At 35.3% G+C, this 26,178-nt stretch overlaps 1 protein-coding gene across 2 annotated transcripts; it reads right to left on the bottom strand.

The window, feature by feature from the left end:
• Window positions 1–568: 568 nt before the first annotated feature.
• LOC128234563 (uncharacterized) lies at window positions 569–25,332 on the bottom strand. 2 transcript variants are annotated; one of them, XM_052948849.1, is made up of 14 exons: window positions 25,214–25,332; window positions 21,394–21,542; window positions 19,947–21,134; window positions 18,126–18,302; window positions 17,574–17,731; window positions 16,233–16,327; window positions 15,222–15,321; window positions 14,428–14,661; window positions 13,617–13,733; window positions 7,148–7,459; window positions 6,689–6,878; window positions 5,515–5,703; window positions 4,130–4,243; window positions 569–3,888 (listed from the first exon to the last, which is right to left on the bottom strand). In XM_052948849.1, exons 2-14 carry the CDS (start codon window positions 21,527–21,529, stop codon window positions 3,068–3,070), a joined length of 3,831 nt encoding a protein of 1,276 aa, XP_052804809.1. In that variant the 5' UTR covers window positions 21,530–21,542; window positions 25,214–25,332; the 3' UTR covers window positions 569–3,067. The 2 variants fall into 2 exon arrangements, with proteins under 2 accessions (XP_052804809.1, XP_052804810.1); XM_052948850.1 differs by having other exon boundaries at window positions 14,467–14,661.
• Window positions 25,333–26,178: the final 846 nt, after the last annotated feature.

Genomic DNA, 26,178 nt, shown 5'->3' with positions numbered 1-26,178 from the left:
TTTTAAATAAAATCATAATTTATGCTCACTAAAACATGCCAGATTGACCATAATGGATTACTGAGGAATTTTCAAAAAAAAATCTTAATTTCAAGCAAAAGAAATAACAGCTTCATAAAGAGCTCAATCTCACCATTCCTGATTGACATTGTAAATATATATGTAAGCAACTCAAAATATGCATATGCAGAAGAGAAATCCAAAATTTTGTTCATATATGTTAACCTGAGACTTTGAAACAAAAAGAGTAATAATCACAAAATATAGTTTCTTTACCCTTAAAGAATTGACCAGTTTTCAGAGTAATTATTGCAGCTTTTCGTGAAAAGTGAGAGTTTTTCCAGTTCATTCATGGTATAAGGCAACCATGTGCTATTATTAATTATCAATCTATTATTCTATTATTGTTGGACTGCCAACCGGTGACTGGAAACTTATCACTTGCTATTTGTTCTATATGAGACAAGAGTAGGGATTTGATTTGGTTATTTTTACTGCTGAATACCGGTCTTTCCCCTCATTAAAGCATTCATCCATCCACCCACCCACCCACCCTTATTTTCTTTCCTTAAGTATACAGGGTTAACAAGAAGTTTCGGTTAAACCATCTTTTTGGTAAAGCAAGCGACCAGCTTCTACGGATTGTACTTAAAACTAACTTATTTTTCCAAATTTGAACCGGCAGTATAAGGGATATATGTAAGAAAACCATGCTCTTATTTTGCCACTTCTAGGACCTTTCATCCTTATTCTCCCCAATTGAAAAGGCACAGGCAGTTATATTATCTTTGAAAACAAATCACTGAATTGTTTAATGAAACTAAAATAAATACCCAATTGCTTCGTGTTGGAGCATCTTTTTCTATACCAGCATTTCTGCGCATGCTAAATGTTAAAAGTAACGACTTTGAAGAAGCAATATTGTTGCTAAGAAATTTAGGCCAGTATTTCAGATATCAGAATATGTTAACATTATCATTAATGGACTGAAGAGCAAACACTATATACCAATGTAAGTACACTCAATTGAAAAAGTTGGTCTCAATGGGTTTTTTTAATTCAGAGATTGCTGCATAACAGTTCTGTTTAATACTGGTACTATTTGAAATAATATTGCAATTAGAATCAACATAACGCCTTGACTTCAAGATGAAGCCATATGAGTAATATATATAACCCATTCATTTAATGATGTCATATTACAGCAGATGCTCCGACATCAATATTTTCTACATGGAGAAACTAAAAAACAAACAGAAATTATAGGACTACAATAAAACTAAGCTACAACAAAAACAAGAGATATTTTTCAAAACTCCGTTGCAAGAACTAATATGTAACTATAATTGTAAATATTCTAATTTCCACCATTCATGGTGTCAACGCTAATCAACAGTAATATTTTAAATCATCTCAGTTGTGACCTGAAGTCTGAAATGTTAATGCACATTTATAATGCACTGTGAGATCTGTAGGGTTTATCTGGTGACCAATATATTGAATGTTGTCAACCATATCCTAGTATCATGCTATATCCGATCCTTATGTCACGATCCTAATGTCAAGGGTTTCAGAAACGAAAACGTCATCTTAAAAAGTAATGAATTGTGAGTCATTAACATGTGGGTCATTTAACAAATAAACACTTCCAACATGGAGAAATAATTTAAATATACAATAAAAACATATATACACAAGTACATTGTTCATATGAAAACAATGATTTAAAAAGTCTATATACCACAAACACAAATTAACACAAGTGTCACAAACACGTACTTTTTTCAGTAACAATATCATTAACATTGACCAATTCTCGATTTGGTTTACTATTGTGCTTATTTAAGAAAACAAAGCATTGTAGTATCTAATATCTACGTAAAATAGTACAATAACAACCTTTGTAAAATGTATTCGTAAAGAAATAATACACCATTAAATCTCTGCTTCACAACTAATTCATTGTCAGTATATTAGCCTCTTATTTGTACTACAGGTATATTTTAGAGATTTAAAAGTAAATTAATATCATAAATGACGTTGCAATCATGAAATCAGTCATTATATTTAGTTAATAAATACTTTGATACAAGTTTATTGATGGCCACATGCTTTAAAGCGATGATATCAATAAAAACAACAACTTGATTTTCATCAAACTTGGTAGGGTTTCATCCATCATAAAAGTAGATTTTCAACAAACAATTCAGTTATAACTTGTAAGTTACTAGTAAGCAATATTTGATCCCTAAGTTTCAATTTTGTATTCAATTTGTAGGCTGACTATTAAACACAAAAACAATATTCAGAAGATTTAAAAAAGCAATACAAAATAACATGTAAGTTCATGTATGTATCAAAAGCAATGCACACTTGTTATAAACTAACATTAAATGACAACATGCATTGGAGGAATTTAAAAAAAAAACATAAACAAGAGAGCTGCAGAGTGAGTACCAACGCTTGTCTGGTTTTGTTCTTTATTAAGTCAAAAAGGCGGCATATCTCTCAAAGCCAGAGTTACAGTGGTCAAATTTAGCACAAGCCCACAGACCTGCACTGGGAAAATACTTTGCAGGCTTGCTCAAATTCTGGGTTTTATACAGCAGGGCTTGTTCAAAATGTAATGACAAGCAGTAGTATAAGAATCAGGCTTGTTTATACAAAAGATTAATTTCGATGACTGGAATTATGGGCCGTGCTAAACACGTGCCAATTGTCTCTGGCAACATGTGTATCATTCAAATATTGTGTATGTTTTTGCCGGTAACAACACCAACACCAAAGCTATGACTGTATCTCAGACCGATTTCTTCAAAAAACAGATGAGCTAAAAATAAATGTCTCAAAAAGGTAAAACATAACAAGTAAACATCACTTTTTTCGCATTATAGCACAAAGAAGCTATCACAACATTCAATGTTCAAAAATATAACCCATATGGTGTGTAAAATGATCAAGATTGTGATATATGTTCTGAATGAATACATGATTTTGAACATTAACAATGACAAAAAAGTTTTAAAATGAACAATGGTTAAATGGAGAATGAAAATCAAATCCAACTTTATGTGTGTGCCAAGTTGATTGGCTCTTCATTTTGTATGGTTTCTTGTTCATTTGTGTCGGAGGTTTCCATTGGTTGATCAGTCTTGCCTTGTATTAAAGCTAAAGCGTTAATGGCTGAGAGATCTGGCAGCTCACCACTGTACTCAGCAATGCTTGTTGCTATTGAACTAGGAATTTGTACCCGCAAATCAGACCCTGGTTGATGCTCAATAAGTACTGAAGGTCCCGAACTGTGCACAGACAGGTCTAACGACTGAGACTCATTCATTACAGACACTGCACCGTCAGATAAGTCTTTTGATTGGTTCCTGTGAGAATTTCCCGCTACACTCGAGACCTGCCCCGGTAGCGGCACATTTAAAACACTGGCGCTTGACTCTGAAGAACGAACATCACCTGTTTCTGACAAGGACCCATCAGAAGTTGATGAATTAGACCCGTTTTGCCCCACAAGTTCACCGGGGCCCCCGCTAGACACAGGGATATGTAACACACCCTGCTGTGATCCAGAAAGTGTCAAGTCTAAACTATGCGTGGGGGTCGATGAAGTTGATCCAGCAACTAGCGTATTGTCCGATGATGGAATCGGAACATTTAGAAGAAAGTGTTTTTGAATGGTTTCCCTGTCTGCTGCAGAGAGCCCGGCAAACGCCACACTCTCCAGCTCCTTAGTAATGACCCTTGGGCCGGTGGTTGGGAGGCAAATCTCCCCCGGGGAACCCTGGGGATAGACAGTGTGGAGGGCCACGGGCATGATCGAGGGTGAATGGGTCTCGTGGCGAACTGTGATAGGGGGGTTCTGGCAGCGCTTCAAGTGATCTTGGATAGAAAACAGAGATGAAGTATCAAATTGCTTTTCAGAAGTAAATTCTTTAATTTGTTGTTAATGTGCTGAGCATATGACTTGTCAAGAGAATTGTGGACTATGAATATTATTTTTAAAAAAAGAGTAAAATCTTACCAATATTATTTCATCTTCACTGTCTAGAGCAGTAAATAAAACCAAACGAAGTAGTGTTAGCGATTCAAATTAAATTCCAATCTGAGGCCAGGCACTTACAGTTTGAGTAGTTGTGCAGCATCCTGGCTCGTCCCAGTTTCACCTTTGCCCCGCACGTACACAGGAGGGTCGAATCATCCACCGCCTGCACACCCGGGTATGTGATAGCCAGCTCTTGAACGGTATGGATAAAAATTTATATATTTTGTTTCAACTTTTTTTTGGGTGGGGAGGGGGGGAGTGGGGTTATAATTTACATGTCTTCTGTATTGTATTCATAATTGATTTACATGTCCAAGGAATTCAGATATATATATTCTTGTTTCAGTTCACGCTGCCTTATTCATTTTTGGGAAGATTGATGCATATTGTATGTTGTTTGCTAAGAAAGAAGCATGAAAACTAAGTATCTTCACTGTCTATTTGAACTTTGAACTTCTGTATTAAAATCAAAAGGTCATCTACTGAAAAGCAGTTGGCTTTTGACAATAAAACCCTAACACCAATACGTCTTCAACTGATCATCACCAAGCTACCTACCAAATTCAATCATCTCTTGTCAAATACATGTTGGGGCACAGTCAAAAAGATCACACCAGATTAATTATGACAATGCTCGACTATTTCGCTTCTATGTGTAAGGATTGCAGTTTTATTGAAACATGAATGGATCACTGTAAAATAAGATTACATGCAAAACCTTAAAAGGGGCAAAATATGTATTATATGCGAGTAATTGACTTATAAGTGCTTACATGCAAAACCTTTCTGTCAAATAATAAAGGGGCAAAGTTTATATTATTTGCAAGATAGAGTTATATAATTGCAAGATAGAGTTATATAAAATTTAAATGCAAAACATGATGTATTTCCTGAGATATGGCCTTAACAGTCGAATAATAAAGGGCCATAATTTGTGTTTTTTGCAAAATAGTTATTTTACTTTTTGATTGAAATAGTGGAGTACCATTGTATAAAGTCTCAATACAACAGATCATCAAGTATTTGCTGAGATATTAACCTATGTGTGCTTACATGCAAAACCTTAACCAGAATTTTTAAGTGGAATAATAATAAGGCCTATAATTTGCATTGTTTTCAAAATAGTGTTATCTACCTTGATTAATGAAGTAGGTTGGATAGTTGAGAACACATATCTTAAATTTCAATGTATTTACATAATGTATTTGCTGAGGTTATGACTTGACGATTCTTACATGCAAAACCTTAACCAAGGTGTATAGCTGACTCTAGGGGCATGGTATAGCCCTCCTTATTCTTCGAATAGTCGAGCTCATAATAATTCATTCAGAGTTTGTCATCTGTGACCTTTGACTAAAGGAAAAAGGTAAATTCTGTGCACATGTGTCAACTACATAAATAACCTTGACCCATTCTCATGATATGGTGCAAAGCTCTGAATGAGCGAACATCTCTGTACTCACTCTGTTTAAACCTCTGTAGCGTGACCTGCTGTTGTTCAGGTGTCCGTTCTTTCTGTGGTATGACCTTCTGTGGGACAACCTTCTTCTTGGACGTCTTCACCTCAACAGCATCCCCGACCTCCGGGGTCATGCTTGTAGGTGCCACAGTGAGCCCCTCAAGGTCCACTGTGGGGACAGAACCAACACCCGCTTAAATAAAGCAAAACAACAACACTGACACCACCAACAACAACAACAGCGACAATGATGGCTAGTGTATGCAACATAACTTCTACAAGACTAAAACATACTCCAAGAGCATGCTACAATATGTGACGTATACATGTATATAAATGGCATTATCAACTAAAGCACCACTATTGGATGCCTTCACTAGTCTGTTTTTTTTCTTCTAATTAATCAAGGGGCATATCTTGCTAGAGTGTGTGGGTATTGCAATGGTGGAATCGTGTACCAAGTTTCATGTTAACATCTTTAAATTGATTTCAAATTAGGCTGCCATGCTGTGGTGAAAACAGCAGCTGCTTCTCCTGAAAATAGCTCTGACAATTCCAAGAATTTATCCCTTTGAAAAACAATCAACCTCAAAACTTTAAAACGGCATATATTCAACCACGTTTGACATATTCACAACAATAGTGGCATATTCATTAGACATTGATGATAAATCAGAAAATATTCAAAATGAAGATAGCGCTCGAAACGGTACTCCCTCACATGCATTGAACAATTGTTGCTTTCAAAATAAATTGATAGCAGAAAATAATGAGGAATTGCAAAACACCAGGAAATGAAAGATAAATTCCACAGTAAAAAAAGATCATGCAAATCTGCTTATCAATTTAACTTGAACATATCAGTCTTTACAACGAAACTCACAGCTGTCAATTCGAACAAGACATTTTACAGAAATTTGGTTTAAAATATCTCTCTAGCTCAATCCTTACTTTGCTTTTTTAGAAGAACAAAATATTTGACTCAAGGTTTAACAATAGTTAATATAAATATACTAGATCAATTGATAATACAGCATTTTATTTTACCAAAGTGGTTACCTTTTGACCAAATTGAGGGCTATTGAAAGCATAAGAGCTATTTAAATGTGAGGTCTTTTTCTGCCACTGGGGTCTATATGACTTCAGGGCAACAGCTTTATGCACATCCAATAACTTACGCTGGTAGTTCCTAGCAGCTAGGACTTCGTCCATGTGCGCAGAGACGACATTCTGCACGATAGCAGCCACCTCCGCACTATATGGCTCATCACTGGCTACCGCATGGCTTGCAACAGCCTGGGCTATGGCCTGACTGACCGCTACTTGATTGGCTGCAACTTGCACAAGGGCTTGATCATTCACAACTCCCTGAAACATAAAGTTGACAAGTTCGAAGTCAGCCCACAGCTTGGCTCACTAGATGACAGGTGGCAACCCGATTCATGGGACAACTGTTGCTCACATTTCCCCCAAACAAGTTTCAAGGTCAATGAATTTTGTTTTAATTCTCACACAATGTTCTGCTTTAATCTACTAGGCATAGAATTGGTGAAAATACATTTCTTCATCACGCAAATAGAAATAAACGAGATGCAAGAAATCTATGTGATAACATATCCACATGGGCTTATCAGTACCTTAGTTGCCTCCACCTCCATCTGCCTAGAGAGATCTGGGTCCACTGGGTAGTAGGGTTTATGTTTGCTGTAGTATTCAAGCAGACTCGCAGCGTAACGTTCATCCAGTATCGGCATTTCCGCCGCCTTCTGCACACGCTTTGGCGAATGCGTTTTTCTCCGTACCGATCGCTTTTTCTCGGCTAGCTGGCGTCTTTCGTCAGCGCTCAGACTAAGGGTTTTCTCGGTCTCAACTGCTAATGGTGCGACATGGGATTGATCTTCTTCATCATCATCCGAGGTCATCTCCACGCCAACCTCCTTCCCGGAAACCTGAAGTTAGTAAACATGTCATGTGTAAAACAATGAATATACATACAAGTCATGTGACCTCTCAGAAAATAATAAATTAATAAATTACACAGACGTCTATCTTAAAAACTATAATTTAAGGAATTAAAAGATATTACTCTCAAGGAGGTATTTTCAAGATATAACTTATATCAAAGAATAGTGACATGCTTCAATTATGAAAGAAAAAATCTAAATTAATTCAAATGCTTTTACAAAATGATTCCATTAAAAGCTGGTGATTACCTTATCCAACAAATAAACCTACAGTACTTTTGTATACGCAATGAATGTTACTGTATTTTGATGTACATAAATAGTATAAACCAACTGAAACTTCAACAAAGAAACAAGTAATTGTAAGAACCATGCAAAGCACTTTTTTTTATATATGATTGAAGTACCTGTTATAGAAATATACTGTTTTCAGAAATGATAAACCTTTTAACAACTGCTACATAACAATATATACTTACATCTACAATAAAATGGTACATTATACCTTGATTCTTTCACATTTATCAAAGATGAAAACAGTGGACTTTAAGCATTTAGAATTACTAAAGTGCACCAATCATATTACAACTCTTCCTCTTTTCCCCTCAACTTTCCCTTCCCTTGTTTCTGCTGCATTAATTTCAACACACATGCCATAAACATAAAAATAAATTAAAAAAAGCCAAAAAGCATTTATATAAGCTGGGAGTAAGAACACAATACTCACCCATCATGTATATCTTCACTTATCTTCATGCTAAAACTATTTCATACTCTTGCGACCCAAGGGCCAATTTCATTAAAGGATTTTAGCTTTGATAATCTTAAAAACTATATAAATGTAACAAATGGCAATAATTTTTTATTTACTCAACTTGGTTTTCATTTTTAATACTGGCTTAAGTTCAAGTTTACACAAAAATGTATCAATAAAACAAATATACTGCAGTTAAAGAAGATTTCAATTTACACCCAAGACTCCACACATAAAATCTTTATTGAAATGGGCCCTTGCGTACAATAATGTTTTACATGTGTCTCTGAGATAGTATCAATCAGCAAAAAAGTTTACAATATTGATAGATTCTATCCATCCCTCTAAATCTCAGTTTAAATTATCGAGATCTTCAGAACAAAATTAGTACTTGGAAATAACCAGCAGTACCTTTGGTTTATATAAACAAAATTGTACTTAGTAAAACTACTGCCCTTATTACGGTAAGCAGTCTGAAGCACGATAAAAAAAAATCACAAGATTTAAAGAAAAATGTACAGTATAAATTTTATTTTAAAATCATCTAAATATATCAACATGTCATGCAATGTTTTATTAACAAGTGCAAATAAAAAAAATACCAAACATAGAAAATCAACAGTTTCCAATCTCTGCCTACCTAGACTTTATCTAGGAAATAATACGTAAAGCCCAAAACTACTTCAATCCATGTAAAGCTCAAGGAGTAGATGAAGTTCACCTTAGAGGGTAAGTAATACATTAAAAGTAAGCACTAAATATAATATATGAAACATCCTTCATCAAGAAAAAGTCCCAAAAATCTTGAAATCAGCTAATATCAGTGCAATATTTGAAGCAGAAAAAAACAAGGGTGGAAGTCTACAGACCTATGTTGGTTAGCCAATACGCTGCCAAATATTACAACAAATTATAAGAAATCACATAGTAATGCATCGGGGAAAATAATATCTTAATATAAACACCAACATGGATTTCAAAAGAAAAGGTATTTTTGAATGTATAGAAGAATGGACAGAAGCCATAGATAGTAAACAAAACATTGGTATTATATACCTTGATTTTAAATAAGCATTTGATAAGGTTCCACATTAAAGGTACGGAATATGTGAATAGGTGGAAAGATTTACAATTGGGTTAAATATATTTTTAGGTAACAGGAAACAAAGAGTTGCAACCAACACAAGCTTTCCATTATATGTCAAACCATGGAAAGTGTTCCACAAGGCTGTATTATGTGACCTTTTCTCTTCCTTATTTTCATATATGACATACCGGTAAATATGATATCTAGAACTTTTTGCAAATGATACTAAAATATATCAAATGCTTGAACATGAATACCAAGAGTTAATATTCCACTGATCAGGATGACATTTTTACTGCATATGATCAGGATGACATTTTTACTGCATACGCATGGTCAGACAAGTGGCAATTGATGTTCAATGTTAGAAAATGTTTAACAAAGCACATCGACAACCACTAACCAAATGAATATTACATGAATGACTGGGAACTATCATTATTGAAATAACAAGGGTTGAAAAAAGAAAATATCTTGATGACAAAGACCTGAAATTCAATGATCATACCGGCAGGAAAAACAACATAGCTAATAAAAACCTGGGCCTAATGTAAAAAACTTAACCCAATTATAAAAGAAAGTGTTCCTCACAAGAAAATGTTAAGACCAGACTTGGGAGTATGCTTCGAATGTATAGGCTCCAAGACATGATTGGACAAAATTGAAAAAGAGCTTAGAAGATTTTACAGAATGGTCAGATAAATGGCAGGCCGAAACTATGTTGACTTTTTTTATGATACAAGATAAGGGGTGATAATACAAGATAAAGGGTGATAATACAAGATAAAGGGTGATAATACAAGATAAAGGGTGATGATACAAGATAAAGGGTGATAATACAAGATAAAGGGTGATGATAATACAAGATAAAGGGTGATGATAATACAAGATAAAGGGTGATGATACAAGATAAAGGGTGATGATAATACAAGATAAAGGGTGATGATAATACAAGATAAATCGTGATAATACAAGATAAATCGTGATAATACAAGATAAAGGGTGATAATAAAAGATAAAGGGTGATGATAATACAAGATAAAGGGTGATAATACAAGATAAAGGGTGATAATACAAGATAAAGGGTGATGATACAAGATAAAGGGTGATGATAATACAAGATAAAGGGTGATGATAACACAAGATAAAGGATGATGATAATACAAGATAAAGGGTGATAATACAAGATAAAGGGTGATGATACAAGAAGAGGGCAATATAACCTAAATCAAAAACATTTCCAAAGAAGAAAAGAACCAGAATGGACCTAAGAAGCAGAAATTGTTAATGAACCGAAGTAACAGTGCATCTGGTCTGTACAACTACATTAACTACATGAACTTAAAATATTTAATGCAGAACAAGCTGAATAATATACATGTTGCATTTTAACTGAAGTTTTAAAAGAACACAGCTATTTAGCTTAAACAATACAATACTGACAAGGGGTTCTCTTAGCAAGATTACATTACAAAAAAGACATTGAATTGAAGATGTATTAACTTGCAACAGCAAGATTTAAGGAAATTTACAACAGGTAACCCTTACAAGAGCTGTCACAGAGACAGAGTGCTCGACTATTCCGCCGCTTTTCGGTGTATGGATTGAAAAATTTTGGCGAAACATGCACGGATCACTGTTAGATTAAATTTCAATGCAATACATGATGTGCTGAGATATTTACATAAATTGAATTGGAAAATATTTGAGGTGGTATGCAAAATTCAATGTAAATTCTAAGTTGAAAAAGGGGCATAATTCTGTCAAAATGCTTGATTCAGTGACCTCCTCCTGTGTACAGGTTGGGGGCATGATGGTGAACAAGCGTGCAAAGTTTCAAAGCCAGATGTCAATGGACTTTGAAAATATTTGAGGTAGTACGCAAACTAACATAAATTCTAAGTAGAAAAAGGGGCATTATTTTGTCAAAATGCTTGGTAGAGTTACCTCCTCCTGTGTACATGTTGGGGGCATGATGGTGAACAAGTGTGCAAAGTTTCAAAGCCAGATGTCAATGGACTTAGAAAATATTTGAGGTGGTACGCAAACTTTAACGTAAATTCTAAGTCGAAAAAGGGGCATAATTTTTTCAAAATGCTTGATCGAGTTACCTCCTCCTGTGTACAGGTTGGGGGCATGATGGTTAACAAGTGTGCAAAGTTTCAAAGCCATATGTCAATGAACTTTGAAAATATTTGAGGTGGTACGCAAACTTTAACATAAGTGGTTACGCCAACGCCGACACTCGGGTGACTAGGATAGCTCTCCTCTTTCTCCGAATAGTCGAGCTAAAATTAAAAAAAATGTATACCTACTTATATATATTACAGACTGTATGTTTTTTTTTAAAAATGTACGTTTTGCTTATATGAAATTGATGTACATAAATAATTTTGTGCAATTTTTTTTCAAGAATTGACAAGAGCAACGCAAACAGATGCCAACCTTTGTCTGTTGTTGTTGTCAATCAATAAAGGGCATATTAAACATAAATTAACACTAGAGATGTGGGCCTCATACACTTGTGTGTATTGTCACTGTTAAGATGTACTAATTTTCATGTTAATATCTGCAATGATTTCTGAGTTTTGGCAAAGGAAAAAATAGTCTAGCAGCCATTTGTTTATAACTGGTTTATTATTTGGTTTGGTCAAAGATAGCCAAAAATGTTTTGATCGCTCAATATTTATCATCCAATACTAATCAATCCAATAATTTTAATGTGCAAACTAACTCAATAGGCCGCAGCCAAGTGGAAAAGCTTGACAATTATCATAATTCAAGATATGGGCCTTGGTGCATTCATGTGTATTATTATTAGTAACATGTTAATTATTATATTTCCATGAAACTTGGTAGAAATATTAACCATGATGCTAAAGTATGTAAGAAGGGACATAAACCTGGTTCAAACATATTTTGAGTTGTGCCCCTTGACCAACTAAGAAATACTGATGAAGGTGTCATCTGGCTGTGATGCCCTTGTAAGGATTTTTTAAAATCGTTTTCAGGTTCAAAGCTTTCATGTAAATAATTTCAGCATTTTTTGAGTTCTTTTCAACATTAATTTTTACAGACAATCAGAGGGCATAACCAAATCATTACTAATGCCAGAGTTATAGGCCTTCCGCAACATATGCATATTGTCACTGAAACCATGTGTTCTGAGTTTCATGTCAATAGCTGGAACTGTGAGTAATGCCTAAGTCCTTGCACAACGCCTCCTTTGATAACTATACCATGAATGAGGGATGACTATACCATGAATGAGGGATGACTATACCATGAATGAGGGATTCATGGATGACAACAACATAGACTACACCATCCATGACTTCACCAAGGCTATGATAAAAACATGATTTATTTTCTTCATTTTTCCAACAATGCATACATTATAAGTTATCTCTATAAGAAACAATAGCACATACACTCTATAACATTATTAGCCTGGTCCAAAAGATAGCATATGAACAGTACATCATGATTTCTAACATAAGCATGGAACCAAGTAAGCACAGAGGGCGCAACTATAACAGATCTTCACAGATTTCAAAGTCAGAAGAAGCTATGCTGCAGTCCAATACAATAACACAGAGATAATAGCAATGCGTATAGCTAGCAACACAAAATACATAGTGGTAGCTATGGCTCAAACATATCCATGCAATATGTTAGCAATGGTTTTAGCCAGGTTTTGAAAAGGATGCTGCACAAGAGGGAAACTGAGCTTAGGGACAGAGGGGCACATTGTATTCGGCTGCGAAGAACTGAAATATTATGAATTTGTCAGCAATTGAAAAGATTGTGTTTATTTGAAAGTTACATAAGGTTTCAACTGCCAAATATGTAGTAAGTATGCATTTATAACCACATAATAAGTTTAAATTAAAACAAATAAATAATTCAGTATATTTTGCATTTTATTCTATGAAGGTAGAAGGGTGCCCATGCTGGTCTCATGATGGCAGAAGGGTGCTACCAAAAATGGACAGAGTACATCACCCTACCCTAGCTAAAACCGTATGTTAGCACAATGCCACAATACATAGCTTTAACTAATGATATCACATTAAACCATAAAGCACAACACAGTAAACATGTTATCTCCATCTAGAACAAACAAAATTCATATCACAGTTTTTTTTGTCAAAAGTTTTCATCTGACTCTTATATGAGCCCTGATTGTTAGCATGCTACATAGTTAGTATAGTACAGGTGCAAGCTGGAAGGAACACCTAGCATTTAGGGTTTACACTGACAGACTTGTCTATGTGGGATGATGGGAGAGGTGGTAATACCTGGGTGTAGTTCTGCTGGTAGGAAAGAGCGCCCTCATGGTACTGGCCTGCTGATACTGCTGCTACTGCTGCCTGGGTCACAGCGGCTTGCGATGCCATGCTGTCTGTGACTATCTCCTGTAGTCAAAATCAAGTTTTATTCCCAAGGTGGAAGAAAAGGTGCAACGCATGTGTCATTAATGCAGTTAAGAGAAATTTCTAAAGTAAGGAATGAAATTTGATACCTTGTGGCAGTGGTCGAAATTAGCACAAGCCCGCAAGCCCTGCACTGGTTAAATGTCTTTCGGGCTTGCTCAAATTCTGAATTTTATGTAGCAGGGCTTGTTCAAAAATTTGATGCCAAGTAATAGTATAATAATTTGGGCTTGTTGATCCAAAAGTCTAATTTCCATGACTGTTGTGGGTGCATCAGACTCAAGTAAAAATACAGAACAATTTAAATTTTACACTGACATGGATGTTTGATTGATATGAATAATGTACACAAAGGATCTCGCCGATATTGCAAGTCATTTGCCTATGAACAATCCAACGAAGGCACCAATTTTCAGTGAATGCCGGTAATATCTATGAAACACATTTTTTTCCCCATGTATGACCTTTTGTCTGCTGATCAGCCATGTGAATTGATCTAAATAACATAAGCACGAAGCAAATGAACAGTGTTGCTTGCGGTATCATCTATGCCTGTAAACGGTGCCACCAAATCTCGACAAGATTTGTTTAAAAATCCTCAATTTAGAGAGCCAATACAATTAATTGTGTCAAATTCTGATCATTTTCTTATTATATTAGAAATACATTGACCTACTTGTAAAACTTGATCAACGTCAAAATCCCAGACACCCACCTCCACTTCCCCTTGTCTCATCTCCATCCCGCTGTCATCGATGGTTTCTATGGCAACCTGCTGCTCCATTCCCATGCCAACACTGGAGTCGTGGTGCTCCTTCTTGGCTCCTTTCAATCTCGGTGAGGCTCCAGCCCCTCCCAGCCCGCGCCTCTCGTTACGGAACTTGTCACACAGTATCACATACCAGGAGTCCTGGAATAAAACAGGTAAAAGTCAAATATAAAATAGATAAAGGTTAAGTACCAAGGAATCAAGTTTAACCTAAAAACTGATGTGAGATAGATTTATATTTAAGATCTAAGTATATAGGCACAGTCAGTTCTGCAAAGATATACATTTTGAATAAATGCTATCTGTATTTGAAATGAAAAGCACCGCCACTATTGCGTTTCACTTCTATCATTTCAATTCTAAACAATGCTCTCAAATAATGTCTATACTGCCTGTAATCACCCCTAAATTAGTTATATAAAAAGGCATAACGAACTTGCTGGCATACAAAATGACTGAATAACTGACTGATAAGCATTAACTGAATGATTTATCGGCCAACTCTACTGTTACAATGATTATAATTATGCATATTCATTCAGTCATTAAAATAAGACGTTTTGATGAACAAGCCCAAATTCTTCACTCATGCTTCTCAACATTTCAACAAGCCTTGCTATATAAACTTAAACATTTTAGCAAGCCCGAAAAGCATTTAATCAGTGCAAGTCTAGAGCTTATTTAGTTATGAACCAACTTACAGCTGGAGATATATGGCTGGCTTTCATTTTCGCAGCCAGAGTGGGGAAGGTTTCCACAATAGCATTGGCCACAGCCATCTTCTGGGTCGGGGTGGGGTACCTGCAATCAGGGAACTTTTTGTAGTGTTTCTTTTACATCTAGATCTAGTTATAACAAAACTTAATACATCTGGGATTTAAAACCCAAACAACTTTAATTAAACTCATTTCCAACATTTTTGTTCTGCACAACCAGATACATTGTGCCCTTTTTGCACCCTGTCCCTTTTCAGCAACACCCTGCCTCTTTAAAACCTAGCTCAAACCCATTTTAAGCTCGACTATTAATCATCCAAGTAATTACGCTTCACATGGGGCCTGATGGGGGTACTGTCACTAGCAACATGTTTTAACAATTTTAATTCCAATAGTTTGAATGGTTGTGAATTATGGCTAAGGTTTTTGCACTATAATACAGATATCACAAAAGTTCAGAAAAGTGTCGGTCATGTGTTTTCAAACAAGTATTGTCGGACCATCAAATTTCCTTTCTGACCAACACTGTCGGTCCAAAAGTCGGACACTTTTTCTGACCTTTCTCTCATATTGCAAAGGAAGGCAACTGTTGCATGGTGTTCGACTTAATGTGGTAGGAATTTCGACATCTACACTACCAAATACAACATTGCATTCGTGAACAAATAGTTATTTGAAAATATCACTGATAAAACTAAATAATGTGTCACAAAACTTAATGTATGGGTTAAAGTTTAAAAATCCCTTAAAATATAGCATGGAAGAAATATTTTCAAAAGTACTTGATTCAGTATTAATATTGAAAAATTTTCAACCATGAACATAATTTTAGGATTTGTTCCCAAGTTGTGAGGCAGTTTCCAAGATTCTTTTCTTAAACATAGTACTCAGGACTCAATATGGTGGTAAATGGAAGGCGAGAAAAATTTGACATCATTTGGAACACAGAGTCAAAATTGTTGAAATATATATGTATCCGGGGTAGTTTGTACATACAGTCCAGTGTACTTGATGAGTTCATGGAAGATGGTGTCTATCAGTTGAATCTTGCCAGCTCTCGTTATCTCCCCTGTCTGTATCATCTGCAGGGCCTGCAAACAACACAAACATTCAAAGTATGAAATTAGAAAAATAAATGTAAACTAAATTACAGATTGTACTGGACCTCATTATTGTCATTAGTTTAAACATCTGAAGACAGGGATTCCAGTACCAATATAAGTGAGCAAATTGCCAATTTAAATAAAAACAAAACCTTGGACTTATATTGCACTAACACCTGGCCATGAATTTTTAACTGTTTGAAAGCAGGATTTCTTAAAATACATGTATAAAGCATTAAATTCCTGGTGCAATATTCATATGAAAGCAATGTCAGTGTACACGTTCTATAGACAAACTTGAGAGATCATTTGAAATGGTTTAACAGATTAAAGATACGTAAGTAATAATTTTCATTCATTTCCAATAACACATATTTTGCTGTAGCCCTATATTTTGCTGTAATCGTATATGTCACAAACATGTCATGTATCAAATCTTTATTCTCAAGAAAGTGTACTTAAAAGTGCAATGAGTCAATCCAAAGTACTTAAAAGTGCAATTACTTAATCCAAAGTACTTTAAAGTGCAATTACTTAATCCAAAGTGCTTAAAAGTGCAATTACTTAATCCAAAGTACTTTAATGTGCAATTACTTAATCCAAAGTACTTTAATGTGCAATTACTTAATCCAAAGTACTTTAAAGTGCAATTACTTAATCCAAAGTACTTTAAAGTGCAATTACTTAATCCAAAGTACTTTAATGTGCAATTACTTAATCCAAAGTACTTTAATGTGCAATTACTTAATCCAAAGTACTTTAATGTGCAATTACTTAATCCAAAGTACTTTAAAGTGCAATTACTTAATCCAAAGTACTTTAATGTGCAATTACTTAATCCAAAGTACTTTAAAGTGCAATTACTTAATCCAAAGTACTTTAAAGTGCAATTACTTAATCCAAAGTACTTTAAAGTGCAATTACTTAATCCAAAGTACTTTAATGTGCAATTACTTAATCCAAAGTACTTTAATGTGCAATTACTTAATCCAAAGTACTTAAAAGTGCAATTACTTAACCCAAAGTGCTTAAAAGTGCAATTACTTAAACCAAAGTTCTTTTAAGTGCTATTACTTAATTCAAAGGATCAAATGGCAATGTAAATTCTAGCATTTCTTAAACTAAACTTGCTACTTAACTATTAAACATCAATGGAAATCGCTTAACAATGTGATATTGATGAATTGATGTGTCCGATGATCCTACATGTAACAAGGTGATCTTCAGTACCCACCTTAAGTCCATAGTCCAGGTTAGCGACAGGGAATTTGTCTGGGAAGGGAATGATCTGTTGTATTTGGTGAGAGTAATACTTGGGATTACTGTTCTTCATTGACTCGAGGAACTTTCGACGCATCTTCTTGGTGGAGAGCTCCGCTGCTAGCTTGTCATCTGTAAAAAATACAGTAGTAAACATGTACTACATGTATTAGTTTATCAAGATAAACTGATCTTTACCTGTGACCGTTTTGTTTCTGCTTTGTTTCTTTACTGGTAAAAAAACGGTGTGCAGCGTATATGGTAAATTCACAGTTATAGGTATTTTGTTACCATTTTCACAATTCTTAGGGCTCAGGGTTTCAATAGTTTTATTCACAATTGTTTTCTGATTTTGTTTCCTCAGATGTGTCTTCAACTTAAAACTACTTAAAGCCAATTGTTAAAAATATAACAGAAATAATACACTAAGATAATTTTACTTTACGACTAAAATCATTATTGAAAGTTGCCCCTGGACCAATGCACAAAAAGGTGGGAAAAACTGCAATTTGTCAGTTCAACATACCCGCATTAGCCTGTGTACTATTAGCCACAGCAGCGTACATGGACACTGGATAAGTCCCCTCATCCTGAGTCCCGTCTGGCCCAATCTCTGCTTGACCACCAACATCAGGACCCAGACCTCTGAGGGCGTTAACATCCCCCATACCCATACTGTCCTCGTCCGACTGGCCAGCTTCCACTATGGAAAAAGGGATACCACTAAACATTTAAGCTTCATTCGAAAAAAAATATAAATATTTGCTGAAAGTCAGAGAATTTGTGATATCAAATAACATACAGACTCATTTTTGAAAGAAATAGCAACCAAAATGTATGAGCTTATAGGTAGTGAGGCACTCAAAATTCTTTGCACAAAATTGGGCAGACAGAAAAACTCAACTTTACTTCCATTCTGAACAAAATTGTATCAAAACCTTTTCAAGAAATTAGAGAGAACACTTATAACAGCAGTGATTTTTCTTGGTGCAATTAACTGCCTTCTTAGGGCTGTTTCCCCTTGCTCAAGTGTCCATTTTCCAAAAAAAATCATACGATAATTGTTTTCCAAAATTTGTAAACTCAGATTCCTAAAATAAATAAACAAGAATATTGCTGGAAGCGATGGATGCTCCCCATACGCATTTCTATGAAAAGGCAGAACTTGTAATACACGCTGGTAGAAGGTAAATTGTTTTAGCATTATTATACACAGTTGAAAAGATTCATGACATGAAAAGATATTGGGAGGTTTAAGAAATAAATTTAAAGGTAATTTACAAGAAATGAAATAAAAAGCAGCAATTGAAATCAACAAATATTGAATATATGAAGCAGACAAACTCCTGCCAAAATATATAAGATTTTTATTTTTTAAATACAGTGTGCTACCTCAACACACATGATAGGATTATGGTGCTTGTGCACTGCACTTCCTCTCACTGCAATCTATCTAAATACCAAGTTTTATTTCAATCCCATCAGTAGTTTTGAAGTTATGACCTGGACAAGCACTGATTATGAAAAAATGGTTAAGGGGAAATAACTTAATAGATATAATTTTATAGGATTATGGTTCTTGTGCACTGCACTTTCTCTTATTGTCATCTATCTATATACCAAGTTTTATTTCAATTCAAGTCCTAAAAAAAAAAATACATTTGGTTCGGGTTACCCGACCCTACCTACCGAATAGGCGCCGACCCTATTGTTTTTATAGTCAGTTTGAAAAAAAAAATGAAAAACAAAAAAAAAAAAAATGTATTTTTTTTTTCGTTTTTTTTTAAATTGCTTTTCAATATGTAGTTTAAACCTTAAATGCTTATACAGAAGATAGCTTTAACACCATTCTCCAATGATGAAAATGATATTCTTATATAAAGCCTAATAAAAAAAAAATAAAAAAAAATAAAAAGCCTACCTACCCTACCTATTTTTGAAAAGGATGTAACCCTAACCAAACAATTTTTTTTTTTAGGCCCAATCAATAGTTTTGAAATTATTTACCGGACAAAAGTGTGACAGATGGAAGAACGGACGGATGGATGAACTAAGCGGCAACTATATGCTCTCCCTTTGGGAAGCATAAAAAACAATGTTTTCCTTAAAACAAAGAATCTGTACAAACCCAGCTGTATTTCACAGTATAGTGTAAACATAATAAAGTCAATTTCAACAAAACATGTCTTGTAGTTGCTATTATATTATTAGCTATTTGGCATGATTTTGTATTTTCACAAAGGCAATTTTTTTTTCTTCCAATTTGGATGACACAGGCAGTGATGTTTTTCAAAAGAAATTTACTGAACCTGCCCATTCAACACTTTCAAGATGTAAAATTACCTACCTTTGACCCTGATTTCATGTTGCTGGTTGGCATATGAGACAGAGGTTGTATCTGAGGTGGGAGTGTAGGTTTGTTCACGATCCATGATGTTGAAGTTCTGCTCAGGGTCCACCTGGTTCACATAGGCGGCCATTTGGTCTCTATCAACACCAAGGTGATGCAGGCTCATATCCTGAGCACTGTTTTGAACTTCTGCAGCAATCTGCGCTCTTAGAGCCTCAGAACTTGGTGGGAAGGTTTGTGTACGCAGTGCTTCAAAAGCTTCTAGGGTGGACTGGATATTTTGTGAACGTAATGATTCAGGGATGGCCTCAGAATCGAGACGATGCATACGAGCGAGCATGTCCATGCTTGTATGTAAAGGAGGTAGAACTCCCTCGACACTAGATGCTGCGCTCACAGCTCGAACTGGTGACTGTTGGCGGGACTTTTTAGCTGTCGGGGTAGCAAATGGAGCTGATGAGGCATTCTCATCAGTGGTCGTGTCAGCCTTGCGTCTTCCAGACTTGCTGGTTGTAGATGAAGTTGGGACGGCTGATTCAACAAAGCCAGTAGTGGCCTGCGCAGACTTTTTCAAGCTGCGATTCACAGCTGCAATCTGGCTTTCAAGCACAGCGATCTGTGACTCAACTTCTGCCGTAGTAAGAGATTCCTTCCCTGCAGCCAATGAGACTGGTAGTGACATCGTTAAATTCTGGTCAGTAATATGAGACTGTCTGATATGTTTTGGTGACAAATGAGAGATCGGTGGTATTCTTTGTGTGTTGTTCTGAAAAGCATCTTCAACATCTGGAGAGGAAACAGGGGCTGATGGTTTTTGAAATGAGTCTGTAGTTTTTGACACATTGCTCAGCACATTAGCTGCCACTACTGAAGTAGCTGGCGACACCGACGGTGACACTACGGTGTTATTCACTGTCGAGACCGTAAACTGGGAGCTAGGGTTTGTAGCAAAGGCGAAGGATGTCACAGATTCGCAATTGGAGGTAATCTGTTGCATGGCAGGTTTGAGAGATGCGAGGGTTTGGGCACTGCGAGGGGATAATGGGGGCTGAAGGGAGGTGGGGATGGTTGGGGAAAGTTCTCTCTCCCCCTGGGCGGCTGCCTGGGCTTGTGCTTCCTTCTGCTGTTGCTCAAGGTAGTCGGCACTTGCACGCAGCCACTGCGGAGTGTCATTTGGTGTGTTGTCTGTAATTTAGAACTTAAGCATTTGACTATATTTTACATAAATACATTTGTAACTGTACTTATTAAAGAAATGTAATATTTTGAGTAAAAAATTATCAATATATCATTTATATGGTGAATATATTTTCATGACAAAAAAAAATGATTACAGAACAGAATTATTTTTTAAAAAACAAATATTTACCAAAAAGTACAAGGTCACACAAATTCTCAAAGTTCAAATAAAATTATATTTGTGGACAACACAGTAACACTGTACCCATGATCATGCGCCCGAAGACCTTGTACTCGGCCACTTTGATGTCGAGCCACATGACAAAGTGGGAGAGAGTCCATGGCTGAACTTGGGACAGCAGGATGCTGAAATCCTTCTTCACAGCTCCGAGGTCCAGCATTCTGCCTGCTCACCTGAATAACAATCATGGAAAAAAATCACTTATAACCTATTAGCCTTTCCATCATCATACACCTTTTTACTCCTCTAGCCAAAGTCTTAAATAAATGCCTTTTAACACTAAGTTTTATAATAAGGGGATTAACTAGAGTTGGTAAACGTGGCCACTTCTGTATGAAGGAAAGGGTTAGCAAATTAGTTTCATGATGTGACGATGTTGGTGGTTTACCTTAATTATACCTCTTATAAAAGTTATAACTTATAAAGACTACTTGTGATTAAAAGAAACATCTTGCTTACATGTATATATTCGAACAGATATTTGTCACTTTCTGATATTGCCTACATACTGGGCATTAAGCGACATCCATTATCACAAGTGAAGAATGATTAGTTAACAATGGAGCCCACAGAAGAGATTTCACAAGACATTTTGTCAATACAGCAAAATGACACTCTAGTAAATAAGCTTGATGATATGGAACCAAATAAAAAAAGGTGCAAAGTTTAAGATCAAACTTACTGAAGTCAAAGGAGTGGAAAAATTACACAAACAAAATTATAGCAAAAGGAGCAACAAAATTTGAAATGGTAATGACAATTATATTAAACCTATAAAATGCTATGCAGTTGCGTATGTAATCTAAAGTACTAGTGAAATGGTTGTCAGATTGCAAAAATTGTACATATATGGGCATGTTTTAAGCCAAACGAAGACTAGAACTCTAGATGAACAATTATTTTGATTTAAGTTTGGGTAAGATCTACATGAGCCCAGACACATTTATTTTACAGATTTGATCAAATTTGATCATGCGGTATAATTTGACTTCAATGATCTAATCTCATCATCTTTAATCATTTCATTATGGCAAATGTCAATATGATTATTGTCATATAGATAAATATGCATACATTACACCAGACTACAAAACTTAAGACAAAAATAAGACAGGTTCCATACCAAACCTCCATACCACTTTTTCATCCCAATTTTAATGATTTCAGGGTAGTGCCGCACATAATTTGTAGTGCACAGTAGGCATTTCTCTAACGTCAAAATACTGGAATTTCTAATGCAGGGTTCTCAATAAGTTTCAGTTGAACCGTCTCAATGAGTAAACCGACCAGCTTCTACTTATTCTATTTAAAATTCATTTAGTTTTCCAAATTCTTATTGAGAACACTGCTAATGGAATATACCCTTAATCTAGATGATAATCTTCAATACTGTACCATAATGAGCAGAGGCACGGACCTATAAAGCATGGATTGGCAACTGCCCCATATCGGTGAAACGATAAGAAATAATAATTTACCCACAATCCTTAGTGCGCGCTCAGCAAATATCGAAAAATTCCGCCGAATCTCCGATCGGTGATTAACGGCGATCTTCGGTTATTTCCGCCAACTCTTCTAATAATGCCTTGTTCGTTATAGATTTAATTATAATTAATAACTGTGATTTTAATCAGATTCCATTGGACTATTATCAACTCAATTAAAAGTACCACGCATTTAAGTCAATTTTAATTAATGTTTTCCTATATGTATATATTCGGCCGATGTCGGACGTCTCGAAAATGACCACACGGTAAGATCTCGGAATGAAATCCCGCTGCACGCGTGAGTTTGAGATTATCGCATTAACACAGATGAGAGTTGCCAATCCATGGTTTATAGGTCCATGGCAGAGGTAACTTGGGCCAATACACATGTAATATACAGTACACTCCACGCGGAACTACCACTTTCCGTTTTCCTCGGCGGATTTCGGTCATCGCGGACACGACATCCAATTGATCATAATCCTCTTTCCTCGGCGTTTTTACTCTTTCACCCACCAAGGCTGATCAGTGGACCGTATAATTACAATCGCCGCGTTACTCGGAGGTAAAAACACCGCGAAACTCGGAGGAAAACCGATAAGAATCTCCCACTGTATCTAATTTTGTTTAATTTATTTGATAATTTTTGCTACACCCGCAATTGTTTATAAAAATAATTTATTTCGCGTACCTAATTTTCGGACACCCAAAGAACATCAATCGTAACTTTCACACTTACCAAGTTTCACAGACGAAGATTATTGATTTTCATCTTTTATCCTGGCTAGATTACCTAACCGTATAGTACACCACTGTGACAAGTTAATTAGTAAATACCCATCTTAAACGATGTATTGCATGTAGAAAGAGAAAGTGTGAAATATTTATTGGAGGATTAAATAAATAACAAGGGCAATCAAGGGATTAAGAAAACAAAGACATGACATTTTTGTAAAACAAACTTATACCACACTTATAGACTGTAAGAAGCAATAATGTACAGGTATACTTATTGAATCATCAATAAAAGTCAACACATTCAATGATATAGGTAACTAATTAATGTGATGAATTAAAGTTGGAAATGCAATACTCCAGTTACATTCGAAAACACCACTCAGACACATTAATCCTGCATAACAATATACATGCTCTCCATGAGATCCTCGTGGGTAAAACAGTGAGTTATGTGACGTCACACAGTGTGACTGTTTGATCTGAAGCCGATAGAATGTGTTATTCATTTCAATGCATGTATAAAATGGTGTTTAATGGGATTTTAATTAACTTGATAAAGGATTTACACTTATATGCGTAATAAATAAGTTTAGAATCATTGATAAGTACGGATAAATTAATAAGTCAGGTAAAATGCAAATTAGGAAAAAAAGACCGAAAAATTATCACACAAAGTTCTCAACACCTTCATTACTCCAATCTAATTTAAGTTCTCAACACCTTAATATATAGTAAGAGAAAGATAACAATAACAAACACAAACGAACGCTATCTTTTAATTACATAATGTGAAAAACAACAGTTGTTAGACGATGCTGATGAATATTGATATGGAAATTTTCGATAATTGTTTTTAAAAAGAAACTTACTGTACTTTGAAAAATTAATTATCTAATTATTTAATACTGTTTTAACAGAAGCAATGTACTGTAGTAGATATGCACAACACGCGGAGTTCCGCGATTAGGTCAATAAATCGATACGATCACCGGCGCTACCGGCAATAAAACCCTCCATAGAAAATGATTAACTCGGTGCAACTCGGCGAAATTTAGCGAGGAAAAAGGTTGCGTACTCGGCGGAAATCCGCGATAAATTAAAAACGCCTCCGAGTCACCGAGGAAAGTGGTAGTTCCGCGTGGAGTGTACTGTAATCAGTGACGATATTTTGTTTGCTGCTTATTTTTGTAATAATTCAAACAATATTAAATAATAGTTCAAACAATATAATATGAAAACTCGTTATATATAAGGATTAAATCAACAGATAACATAATTTAACTATGAAACACCGTGACTCAATTCCTGTGGAACTGCAAATGTCATGTTTTTGAATTGGCCAAATTCTAATTTCAATGAAACAGCGATGGTTTTCAATTACTGAACGACTTCTACTAACAGTTTTAACCCAAAAATAAAAAATAAATATGAGGAGGATGACAGTATTATAGTTTGTTTAGGCCTTTTATTAAAGGTAAAGTATTGTATGAAACTATGCATTTTTTCTAGGTTGTTTACAAATGCGACACACTGTCTACAACGATAAAATATGTCACTTTCATGGCAATATGTCATTTAAAACTAAGTGCATATGCTTGTTAATGGAAAGTGAATTTTACCTTTATGTGTAAACTAAATGTCTTGTCGACATGTTATGCATAAATTAATCAATAAATCGAAGAAAAACAACGCTAATATTCACAAAGCTTGCTTTGTTCAAAAGCCGGAAATGACGGGCACCTGCTGAATTTCTGAAATCATCGTTATCGGACGGGCCTAATTCCCGTACGTAAACCACTAGATGGTTCACCTAAGGTGGTAAAGACGAGAAATACAGAAAAAAGAAAGCACCTAATTGAGCATATGAGATAATGTCATTATAATATAAGGTTATAGTTAAAAAAAGAGCAACAATTAACATTAAAATATTTTTTTTAAATCAGATTTATTTTAGGTTAAATGTTACTCGATTTTGTACAGGTCATATGACACCATAGTCCAAATACTTGTGCAGTACGTTGACAGATTTTTTGATATGGCAAATCGATGGGGATTTTGAAGAATTCCATATAACACGTCTATTATTTAAGAATAATGACACCAAAGTTCCCATCAAAGTATTTTGCCTTGGACTAATAACTCAGCTATTCTTCAATCTAAATAGAGCCCTTAAGTAAATCATTGACAGGATGTGCAGTGCACAAGAACCATAATCATATCATGAATATTTATTAAGTAATCTCCCCTTAACCATTGTTTCATAATTGGTGCTTGTCCGGGCCACAGCTTCAGAACTACTGATGGGATTGAAACAAAACTTGCAGTGCACAAGCACCATACTCATATTGATGTATATTAAGGTAGCACACTCCTAATGAAAACCTCCACTTGAAACTCATTAATTTTAATGCTTTTGCCTATATGTTGTTAAGCACCGGACTACAAATCTTTTGAGGGTTTCATGGTAACTGTTCGAATCAATCCAGAACTATTTTTTTCTTACATATTTTGGCAGGAGTTTGTCCGCGCCATATCTTCAATATTTGTGGATTTCTATTGCTGCTTTTTTATTTTATTTCATGTA

The sequence above is a fragment of the Mya arenaria genome, chromosome 5 (assembly GCF_026914265.1).
Source record: "Mya arenaria isolate MELC-2E11 chromosome 5, ASM2691426v1".
In the NCBI taxonomy this organism is placed as follows: domain Eukaryota; kingdom Metazoa; phylum Mollusca; class Bivalvia; order Myida; family Myidae; genus Mya; species Mya arenaria.
This window is presented reverse-complemented; position numbering and strand designations above follow the sequence as displayed.

Coding starts and splice junctions, on each gene's coding strand:
- LOC128234563 (XM_052948849.1), bottom strand. CDS start 21,529: ATGCTGGACCTCGGAGCTGTGAAGAAGGATTTCAGCATCCTGCTGTCC. Junction 17,732..18,125: donor TAGTACACAGGCTAATGCGG/GTATGTTGAACT, acceptor TATTTTTTACAG/ATGACAAGCTAGCAGCGGAG. Junction 4,244..5,514: donor GCTACAGAGGTTTAAACAGA/GTGAGTACAGAG, acceptor ATACCGTTCAAG/AGCTGGCTATCACATACCCG.